This window comes from Nerophis lumbriciformis, linkage group LG38 (assembly GCF_033978685.3).
Source record: "Nerophis lumbriciformis linkage group LG38, RoL_Nlum_v2.1, whole genome shotgun sequence".
Taxonomy (NCBI): domain Eukaryota; kingdom Metazoa; phylum Chordata; class Actinopteri; order Syngnathiformes; family Syngnathidae; genus Nerophis; species Nerophis lumbriciformis.
In genome coordinates, this window is record NC_084585.2 from 10,436,621 (window position 1) to 10,448,790 (window position 12,170).

At 39.8% G+C, this 12,170-nt stretch overlaps 1 protein-coding gene across 3 annotated transcripts in view; it reads left to right on the plus strand.

The window, feature by feature from the left end:
- Positions 1-1,176: 1,176 nt before the first annotated feature.
- LOC133578403 (glutaminase kidney isoform, mitochondrial-like) overlaps positions 1,177-12,170 on the plus strand; it is a 52,392-nt gene continuing 41,398 nt past the window's right edge. For 2 of the 3 annotated variants that reach the window (XM_061932801.2, XM_061932802.2), the window contains exon 1: positions 1,177-1,493. In XM_061932801.2, the coding sequence (XP_061788785.1) occupies positions 1,267-1,493 (227 nt within the window). In that variant the 5' untranslated portion in view covers positions 1,177-1,266. Of the gene's footprint in view, positions 1,494-11,032; positions 11,051-12,170 lie in introns of those variants that run through there. The other variant, XM_061932803.2, reaches the window with a different exon arrangement.

The window sequence follows — 12,170 nt, forward strand, 5'->3', positions numbered from 1 at the left end:
CAATCATATGGGAGCCGCGCTGAGCGCACCTCCAAGCGCGTCTCGCTGCCGGCGACGGCCGGGTATGGGCCCGACTCTCCAGCGCCATCCATTTTCAGGGCTAGTTGATTCGGCAGGTGGGTTGTTACACACTCCTTAGCGGGTTCCGACTTCCATGGCCACCGTCCTGCTGTCTATATCAACCAGGGTGAGCCCCACCCCTTTCGTGAGCGCACTGCGCGCGTAGTGACCCCTGTTACGCGCCCCCGGCAACAGGGGTGGCGGGCAGGTAAGCTGCGCGGGCGGAGCGCGCGGAGTGACCCCTGTTACGAGCCCCCGGCCACGGGGGTGGCGGGCAGGTAAGCTGCTTACCTGCTGCGCGTGACGCCGGCCGCGGCGAAGGCGGACGAGGCGGGGTGTCGGTGCGGTGGGCGCGGTGGTGACCCTGGACGTGCGTCGGGCCCTTCTCGCGGATCGCCTCAGCTACGGCTCCCGGTGGGGCCCTCTCGGGGGAAGGGGCCTCGGTCCCGGACCCCGGCGAGGCGTCCCTTCTCCGCTCCGTAAAAGTGTCCATCTCTTTTTCTTTTTTTTTTCTTCTGTTGTGGCATATGCAGCAGGTGCCTGCTCGTTTTTCGTATGTGGGTAACAACATTTAACTATGTATATATATTTCCGAATTGGTTTAACTGCCACCCGCCTGAATCTATTTTAAATCTTTTTTTTTTTTTATTTCAACCGCCCGACCCGACCCGACCCGCGGATAAAATCTAATTTTTTTTTAATTTCATCCGCCCGATCCGCGGATAATCCGCGGACTCCGCGGTCGTGCCCGCAAACCGCGCATCTCTAGTCAGTAGCAATGGTTAGATGATTGACAGTAAATCCAGCCAATTTGATTGCAAGTTCTGTTTTTTTGGCGAACCAATAAAAATGAATGTAGGTTGTGCTTGTGATGAGAACGCCTGCCGTTTGATGATTGACAGTAAATCCAGCCAATTGGATTGCAAGTTCGGTTTTTTAGAGAACCAATCAAAATGAGTGTAGGTTGTGACTTGTGATGAGAACGCCTGCCGTTCGATGATTGACAGTAAATCCAGCCAATTGGATTGCAAGTTCTGTTTTCTGGAGAACCAATCAAAATGAGTGTAGGTTGTACCTTGTGAGGAGAACGCCTACGGTGTTCATTCGCCGGGAAAACCGTTACTATCACGCTCCTCTCTTCCATACATCGCTATCATTTGCCCGATTCACGCTCCTGTTTTTCGGGGTCGGTTGACGGGGGTTGAAATGTTACATTTACGGTCAAGGGCACTGCTCAAGGAGATTTTACACGGCCAGCTGAAGCGACCTTTGGCAGGCGGAGTCCACGCAGCACCTGCAGCCGGCTGCTGGTCGCCTTCCCCGGCCACGGGGAGAGCTTTCACCGGGCCGCTCGTCAGGCAGACCGGCGCCAGAAGCTTTTGCTCCAAAGCAGACGGACACAACGATGCCGCCAAAGAGTCTTCCATGGAGAAGTGAGTAAGCCGTGTAACGTCGACCATCATTGCAACAAAATGCAGGATTTAACGTCATTAATGGGAGACGAAGGGACCATTCATTTCAGCATCATAACTACTGAAAAGTAGTCAACATTACGTTTGTGTGTTGCTACAAACATTAGCGAGGCCCTTTTTTTTAAATTCAACGGCGCTTGTTGTTAGCTACAGCTAGCTTTGGAGCTAACTACTGTGCGCGGATTTGACAGCTCAGCTGACCAAGCTTTAATTACCTGGTACCAGGTACTATGGTACCAGGTACCAGGTGCTATGGTATGATGAAATACAGTCTGATGTGCCGTGGGAGATTATCTCATTTCACCTATTTGAGTTTAAAATGTTTTTTTTGCAAGTTGTAGTCTGCAAATGATGTGTTGTTGTTGAGTGTCGGTGCTGTCTGGAGCTCGGCAGAGTAACCGTGTAATACTCTTCCATATCAGTAGGTGGCAGCCGGTAGCTAATTGCTTTGTGGATGTCGGAAACAGCGGGAGGCAGTGTGCAGGTAAAAAGGTGCTTAAACCAAAAATAAACAAAAGGTGAGTGCCCCTAAGAAAAGGCATTGAAGCTTAGGGAAGGCTATGCAGAACAAAACTAAAACTGAACTGGTTGCAAAGTAAACAAAAACAGAATGCTGGACGACAGCAAAGACTTACTGTGGAGTAAAGACAGCGTCCACGGTGTACGTCTGAACATGACATGACAATCAACAATGTCCCTGCAAAGAAGGATTAAAAACAACTGAAATATCCTTGATTGCTAAAACAAAGTAGATGCGGTAAATATCGCTCAAAGGAAGACATGAAACTGCTACAGGAAAATACAAAAATTAATGAGGAAAAAGCCACCAAAATAGGAGCGCAAGACAAGAAGTAAAACACTACACACAGGAAAACAGAAAAAAAAAACTCAAAATAAGTCACAGCGTGATGTAACCGGTCGTGACAGTACAGCTACTTTGAGATAAGAGCTACAGTATATTGATCCAACAATTGCGACAACGACTTTTTACTGTCAACTGAGTTTCGTTTTTTTAATGATTTCTGCTGGTGGTGTGCCTCCCGGATTTTTTCAACGCAAAATATGTGCATTGGTTGGTTGAAAAACACTGGTCTAGAGCTCGGCAGAGTAACCGTGTAATACTCTTCCATATCAGTAGGCGGCAGCAGGTAGCTAATTGTTTTGTAAATGTTGGAAACAGTGGGAGGCATTGTGCAGGTAAAAAAATGTCTAATGCTTAAACCAAAAATAAACAAAAGGTGAGTGGCCCTAAGAAAAGGCATTGAAGCTTAGGGAAGGCTATGCAGAACGAAACAATAACTGAACTGGCTACAAAGTCAACAAAAACAGAATGCTGGACGACAGCAAAGACTTACTGTGTACATCCGAACATGACATGACAATCAACAATGTCCCTGCAAAGAAGGATTAAAAACAACTGAAATATCCTTGATTGCTAAAACAAAGCAGATGCGGTAAATATCGCTCAAAGGAAGACATGAAACTGCTACAGGAAAATACAAAAATTAATGAGGAAAAAGCCACCAAAATAGGAGCGCAAGACAAGAAGTAAAACACTACACACAGGAAAACAGAAAAAAAAACTCAAAATAAGTCACGGCGTGATGAAACCGGTCGTGACAGTACAGCTACTTTGAGATAAGAGCTATATTGATCCAACAATTGCGACAACGACTTGTTACTGTCAACTGAGTTTCGTTTTTTAATGATTTCTGCTGGTGGTGTGCCTCCCGGATTTTTTCAACGCAAAAAATGTGCATTGGTTGGTTGAAAAACACTGGTTTAGAGCTCGGCAGAGTAACCATGTAATACTCTTCCATATCAGTAGGCGGCAGCAGGTAGCTAATTGTTTTGTAAATGTCGGAAACAGTGGGAGGCATTGTGCAGGTAAAAAATGTCTAATGCTTAAACCAAAAATAAACAAAAGGTGAGTGCCCCTAAGAAACGGCATTGAAACTTAGGGAAGGCTATGCAGAAGAAAACTAAAACTGATCTGGCTACAAAGTCAACAAAAACAGAATGCTGGACGACAGCAAAGACTTACTGTGTACATCCAAACATGACATGACAATCAACAATGTCCTCGCAAAGAAGGATAAAAACAACTGAAATATCCTTGATTGCTAAAACAAAGTAGATGCGGTAAATATCGCTCAAAGGAAGACATGAAACTGCTACAGGAAAATACAAAAATTAATGAGGAAAAAGCCACCAAAATAGGAGCGCAAGACAAGAAGTAAAACACTACACACAGGAAAACAGAAAAAAAACCTCAAAATAAGTCACAGCGTGATGTAACCGGTCGTGACAGTACAGCTACTTTGAGATAAGAGCTATATTGATCCAACAATTGCGACAACGACTTTTTACTGTCAACTGAGTTTCGTTTTTTAATGATTTCTGCTGGTGGTGTGCCTCCCGGATTTTTTCAACGCAAAAAATGTGCATTGGTTGGTTGAAAAACACTGGTCTAGAGCTCGGCAGAGTAACCGTGTAATACTCTTCCATATCAGTAGGCGGCAGCAGGTAGCTAATTGTTTTGTAAATGTCGGAAACAGTGGGAGGCATTGTGCAGGTAAAAAAGTGTCTAATGCTTAAACCAAAAATAAATAAAAGGTGAGTGTCCCTAAGAAAAGGCATTGAAGCTTAGGGAAGGCTATGGAGGACGAAACAATAACTGAACTGGCTACAATGTAAACAAAAACAGAATGCTGGACGACAGCAAAGACTTACTGTGGAGCAAAGACAGCGTCCACAATGTACATCCGAACATGACATGACAATCAACAATGTCCCTGCAAAGAAGGATTAAAAACAACTGAAATATCCTTGATTGCTAAAACAAAGCAGATGCGGTAAATATCGCTCAAAGGAAGACATGAAACTGCTACAGGAAAATACAAAAATTAATGAGGAAAAAGCCACCAAAATAGGAGCGCAAGACAAGAAGTAAAACACTACACACAGGAAAACAGAAAAAAAACTCAAAATAAGTCACAGCGTGATGTAACCGGTCGTGACAGTACAGCTACTTTGAGATAAGAGCTATATTGATCCAACAATTGCGACAACGACTTTTTACTGTCAACTGAGTTTCGTTTTTTAATGATTTCTGCTGGTGGTGTGCCTCCCGGATTTTTTCAACGCAAAAAATGTGCAGTGGTTGGTTGAAAAACACTGGTCTAGAGCTCGGCAGAGTAACCGTGTAATACTCTTCCATATCAGTAGGCGACAGCAGGTAGCTAATTGTTTTGTAAATGTCGGAAACAGTGGGAGGCATTGTGCAGGTAAAAAAGTGTCTAATGCTTAAACCAAAAATAAACAAAAGGTGAGTGGCCCTAAGAAACGGCATTGAAGCTTAGGGAAGGCTATGCAGAAGAAAACTAAAACTGATCTGGCTACAAAGTCAACAAAAACAGAATGCTGGACGACAGCAAAGACTTACTGTGTACATCCAAACATGACATGACAATCAACAATGTCCCCGCAAAGAAGGATAAAAACAACTGAAATATCCTTGATTGCTAAAACAAAGTAGATGCGGTAAATATCGCTCAAAGGAAGACATGAAACTGCTACAGGAAAATACAAAAATTAATGAGGAAAAAGCCACCAAAATAGGAGCGCAAGACAAGAAGTAAAACACTACACACAGGAAAACAGAAAAAAAACTCAAAATAAGTCACAGCGTGATGTAACCGGTCGTGACAGTACAGCTACTTTGAGATAAGAGCTATATTGATCCAACAATTGCGACAACGACTTTTTACTGTCAACTGAGTTTCGTTTTTTAATGATTTCTGCTGGTGGTGTGCCTCCCGGATTTTTTCAACGCAAAAAATGTGCATTGGTTGGTTGAAAAACATTGGTCTAGATCTCGGCAGAGTAACCGTGTAATACTCTTCCATATCAGTAGGCGGCAGCAGGTAGCTAATTGTTTTGTAAATGTCGGAAACAGTGGGATGCATTGTGCAGGTAAAAAAGTGTCTAATGCTTAAACCAAAAATAAATAAAAGGTGAGTGACCCTAAGAAACGGCATTGAAGCTTAGGGAAGGCTATGCAGGACGAAACAATAACTGAACTGGCTACAATGTAAACAAAAACAGAATGCTGGACGACAGCAAAGACTTACTGTGGAGCAAAGACAGCGTCCACAATGTACTTCCGAACATGACATGACAATCAACAATGTCCTAACAAAGAAGGATTAAAAACAACTGAACTATTCTTGACTGCTAAAACAAAGTAGATGCGGGAAATATCGCTCAAAGGAAGACATGAAACTGCTACAGGAAAATACCAAAAAATGAGAAAAAGCCACCAAAATAGGAGCGCAAGACAAGAAATAAAACATTACACACGGGAAAACAGCAAAAAACTCAAAAAAAGTCACATGATGTGACAGGTGGTGACAGTACACCTACTTTGAGACAAGAGCTATAGTGATGCATGCTTGGTTATGCTTTAAAGTCATATCCAACAATTGCGACAACGACCTTTTACTGTTGTAGTAGAAAGTCCAAATCTTAAACAGGAACCAAAGTGAATTTATCAGAAGAGTTATATTTACCCGTAATCAAATGGTACAAGGTTGGATTGAATTGCCATGAATACAGACAGTTTCTCCAGAGAAAAAGAAAAAGCTCCTAGACTTTGTCTAACTTGGTTATTTATATGTTTCACTGGTGGGTCAAGGGCCAGCTGTTTTGGATTCGCTTACTCTGCAACATTCTTGGATCCCTTCGCCATAACAAACAATCAAGATATCTTGTACAATGTCAGGGCGACCATATGCTCAACTCTATGCTTGGCAATCTTCTCCTTCTAGCTTATGCATCAATCAAACAACAAAATAGAAAAAGGTGAAAAGGGAAGAAATTCCACTACACTGGCAACTGAGTTAATTTTTGTATTATTTCTGCTGGTGGTGTGCCTCCGGATTTTTTCAACGCAAAAAATGTGCCTTGGCTCAAACAAGGTTGAAAAACATTGGTGTCTGTTACTACATTATATATATATATATATATATATATATATATATATATATATATATATATATATATATATATATATATATATATATATATATATAAAATTAACTCAGTATATACTCCGTCAGTCTACCCCAGGGCAGCTGTGGCTATGAAAGTAGCTTACCACCACCAGGTGTGAATGAATGATGGGTTCTACATGTAAAGCGACTTTGGGTACTTAGAAAAGCGCTATATAAATCCCAGGTATTATTATTATTATTATTATTTATACTTGTAGTGTGTATATAAAAAAATGATGGAGGGTTTTGAAGTTGCTTTAGAGCAGGGGTGCTCACACTTTTTCTGCAGGCGAGCTACTTTTCAATTGATCAAGTCGTGGGGATCTACCTCATTCATATATATAATTTATATTTACTTATTTATGAAATATATGTTTTTGTTAATAAGTTAAAGGTGTTTAATGATAATGCAAGCATGTTTAACACATATAGTTAATATTGTTAACAAGTTAAAGGTGTTTAATGATAATGCAATCATGTTTAACACATAGTTAATATTGTTAATAAATTAAAGGTGTTTATTGATAATACAAGAATGTTTAATACATATAGTTAATATTGTTAATAAATTAAAGGTGTTTAATGATAATACAAGTATGTTTAATACATATAGTTAATATTGTTAACAAGTTAAAGGTGTTTAAAGATAATGCAAGCATTTTTAATACATATAGTTAATATTGTTAACAAGTTAAAGGTGTTTAATGATAATACAAGCATGTTTAATACATATAGTTAATATTATTAATAAGTTAAAGGTGTTTAAAGATAATACAAGCATGTTTAACACATATAGTTAATATTGTTAACAAGTTAAAGGTGTTTAATGATAATACAAGCATGTTTAACACATATAGTTAATATTGTTAATACGTTAAAAGTGTTTAAAGATAATGCAAGCATGTTTAACACATATAGTTAATATTGTTAACAAGTTAAGGTGTTTAAAGATAATACAGGCATGTTTAAAGTTAAAGTTAAAGTACCAATGATTGTCACACACACACTAGGTGTGGCGAGATTATTCTCTGCATGACACATATAGATTCCTTTCTTTCATGAAGACAAGAATATAAGTTGGTGTATTACCTGATTCTGATGACTTGCATTGATTGGAATCAGACAGTGGTGCTAAAAACGTCCGCATTTTTGAATGGAGGAGAAAAAAGTCCTCCTTTCTGTCCAATACCACATGAAAGTGGTTGGTTTTTGGCATCTTATTTGTCCAGCTTCCGTACTCCTTTGTATACACTTTACAAGAAATACATCGTCGGCAAACTCCGTAGCTTGCTAGCTTGTGCACGCCAGCTTTCTGAGACTCTTGTTTTGTTAGCGCAACTGTGCAGTCGGTCTTTGGAGTTTTGACAACAGGTACGGCGCCAGAGTCTGTTGAAATAAAGTGTTTCTCGCCTTCCTGTCGGTAATTTTAATGAGCTGGCAGCAGCCAGCGTCATCTCAGAAGACCCTCGGGTGCCGTGAATGTCAATCAAGTGACGAAAGTGACGTCATAGTGAAGATTTATGATCGCTCATTTTTAGGACTATTTTTTTAATGCCTGGCTGGTGATCGACTGACACACCCTCCGAGATCGACGTAATGAGCACCCCTGCTTTAGAGGATTTTGAAGGCTACAACTTGGAAGTGTTTTTCATCATAAAATCCTACAAAAAAAAAGACGTGTTCTTGTCTTTCATAATGATTGTAAAAGATAGGCAAAATTCCCCCAAAAAAGCAATTATCTTATGTGGTGTTTAGCTTATTCATATTCAGAGCTGCAGCAATTAATTATTTTGTATTCGAGTAATCTTATCGATTAGTTTGTTGCTTTGTTTGATTAATCGAGTTATCGAGTAAAACAAACTTCATAGCCCCATAGGGAAACTACCGTATTTTTCGGAGTATAAGTCGCACCGGAGTATAAGTCGCACCTGCCGAAAATGCATAATAAAAAAGGAAAAAAACATATATAAGTTGCACTGGAGCCCGGAAAAAAACTGCGACTTATAGTCTGAAAAATACGGTCGTTGAAATAAAAAATAAAAAAAGTTTTTAAATCTAATATTTTTCTAGTTATCAACATTAAAATTGCACTTTGAACTTGTGTGCATTAAAAAAATTAAAAAATCTCCGCTGATGGCTGCCACACAAATCACACCACCGCTCTCATGTGTGCTCTACCGCAGCAGCTGTGTGGAAACCGTGCTTCTGTATTCAAAGTTCTGGCCACTCCGTGCGGTTTGGATGTTGTTGATTTTTGTTAGTTGCTGTCATTAAACGATTATTCGAAGCAACACAATATATACATTGAAGATTTTTTTTTAAATCGAATTAATCAATTGATTAATTGCAGCCTTATTCATATCACACTTCTTCACGGTGACAAGTAAAAATAAATAAAGTAGTTTTGAGTCAGCGGAACATCCCTGGATGGAAGGTGCGTGTAAAATGACTGCAGGGATTGTATCTGCTAAGACATAAATGCTGTCTGGTTACTGGACACCCAAGGCTGTGATCCATCTAATGGGGGTTAAAATGTTTGTTGGATGTACCTCGCCTACGTAGTTTTTGCACATTTTTCTGTAGAAATGCCTGTGAGCTGGCACACTGCCCAGCACTCGTGTCTAAGAGGAGAAGATGAGTCACTACCAGTTTGATTTGTGCAACGCTGGCTCTTGCTGGCTGCCAGGCTAGCGCCTTTTTTTTTTTTTACCCATTTGGTGCTATTGCATTACCTTCACCCGTACTGTCTGTCACTCAAGGACAAAGGCAAGCGCTAATAAGGCCAGCTACTGCTCCAGATGTTGCAGGTTTCCCACCTTTGACCTGCAGCTGCCTGACAATCCTCATTATAGTGAAGTTTATTTAGGTCATATTTTTGCAGCACTGCTTTTGTTGCCGGTATTTCATATGTACTGTACTTTATTACCAGCCATATTTGTTGTATTAGATAGCTCAATTATTTTTTTACTGTATATTCTGTGACTTGAAAAAGTATTCATACCCCTTGAGACCGAACCAATCATATTTTATCTGCACTTTATGTGAAAGGTCAACACAAAGCAGCACAATTGTGAAGTAGAAGGCAAGTAAAAAAAATAAAAAAAATAAAAATAAATTAATATAGTTGTCGCTGGTTGTTTTTACATTTTTTAAAGCATATTGTACAATTTTTTTTGGTCAAAATTAAGCATTTCAAGCATGAAAGGGCTAAACTAAAAATATCAATACAACAGTAATATTGGCAACTGCAGGAGACCAAACCATCAGAGGGCTGTTCAGTATCCTGGCCACTGATTGGCTTAGCCTCAGGCAGCATTACTAATATATATATTTTTTTTATTAAAATAATTTAAAGGTGAGTTAAGGGTGGTATTTCATGTCTCATAGTGTTGAAAACATTTATAAAAGGTCGTAAACAGTTTTTTTATGCTCGAGCTATGAAAATATTTTAGGATTCCTATCCATCCATTTTCTACCGCTTATTCCCTTTTGGGGTCGCGGGGGGCGCTGTAGCCTATCTCAGCTACAATCGGGCGGAAGGCGGGGTACACCCTGGACAAGTCGCCACCTCATCGCAGGGCCAACACAGATAGACAGACAACTTTCACACTCACATTCACACACTAGGGCCAATTTAGTGTTGCCAATCAACCTATCTCCAGGTGCATGTCTTTGGAGGTGGGAGGAAGCCGGAGTACCCGGAGGGAACCCACGCAGTCACGGGGAGAACATGCAAACTCCACACAGAAAGATCCCGAGCCCGGGATTGAACCCAAGACTACTCAGGACCTTCGTATTGTGAGGCAGATGCACTAACCCCTCTTCCACCGTGCTGCCCTTTAGGATTCCTACATTGTGCAAATTTATCCCGGTCATTAGAACCAGTTAACAGCAAAAAACAAGGGACAGGTCCACATGATTTTTTTTTTTTTTTTATTCCTTTTTTTTATTTTTTACAAATATTAAAAAGTAAATCCAATCCAAATTCTGAAACCCGTGGTTCACAAAAGCGCTGCAAATAATCTGACTGAGTTTTTGCAAAGAAAAATGGGCAAAAACTTCCAAGTCTTTAGATGTGATGCGCAAAGTGGTTAGGGACATAAAGGAAAAGCTATAATTGCCGTAAAAAGTAGTTCCACAAAATATTGAATCAGACTGCTCAATTTTTACCTGCTGCACTTGACAGCTTTTGTTTGTAAAAAAAAAAAAAAAAAAAAAAAAGTGAAATACTTTTGCTTCTTCTTTACAGGTGTGTGCTGCTTTTTTGTTGGTCTCTCAGATAAAATCCCAATAAAATATATTTGTCGTAATGTGACAAAATGTAGAAAAGTTCAAGGGGTATCAATACTTCTTCAACTGTAGATTTGAGCAAGTTCTACCTGAATGTTGTCAGTTTTGTATATTGTCACAAATCAATAATATTTCCTCTGCACATTCTCTCCCTCATGTTGATCTACTTGCTTTGTAAGTATCTCTCTATGTTTATTTATGTTTTTTAGTTTTTTCCCCTCAGTAGAAGTAGTCCTCCTCTCTCACCATTTCCTTTTAAATTAACCCCACTTCCTCTTTTCATGGTTAACCCACAAATGCTCAACAGTAGGTTATAATCTTTTGAGTGCAGTCAGTTCTGGTATTTAAGTTCTAGTCGGGTCATTACTGCTGCTGAATCTCTCCAAAGGGAACCTCTCTCACATCTCAACGTGTCCAAAGTGTCTCCAGCGGCCAGCTAAAACGGCTTTGCCTCTCTGAACACACTGGCCTGTGTCATGTGAGCAGTCAGCTTTGTGTAAATCCAATCCGATGTTGATTTGAAACATAGCTGAGTGTCTGAACGTTGCCCTCCTGACCTAACCAACATTCCTGGGTGCTACAAGTACCAGCCAGGTCCAGCCATAAGGCGCATCCGTTCTTCTCAGGACATTTTACTATACTTCAGTGTTTTGTGCTGCTTTAAAAACAATTATACCGTATTTTTCGGAGTATAAATCGCTCCGGAGTATAAGTCGCACCGGCCGAAAATGCATAATAAAGAAGGGAAAATACATATATAAGTCGCATTTTTGGGGGAAATTTATTTGATTAAACCCAACACCAAGAATAGACATTTGAAAGGGAATTTCAAATAAATAAAGAATAGTGAACAACAGGCTGAATAAGTGTACGTTATATGAGGCATAAATAACCAACTGGTATGTTAACGTAACATATTATGGTAAGAGTCATTCAAATAACTATAACATATAGAACATGCTATACGTTTACCAAACAATCTGTCACTCCTATTTGCTAAATCCCATGAAATCTTATACGTCTAGTCCAGTGGTTCTTAACCTTGTTGGAGGTACCGAACCCCACCAATTTCATATGCGCATTCACCGAACCCTTCTTTAGCGAAAAATAAAATGTTTTTTTTTCTAATTCAAGACAAAGTTATATGTTTTTTGGTAACACTTTACATACCTGCCAACTACTCCGGTTTTCCCGTAATTAGTACGGTTTTCATCAACCTATTCCGGGTTACGGTTGCAGTGATAAAAAATACGTTTTTTCATTAATTAAAAAAAAATATTAAAAAAAAAAATTT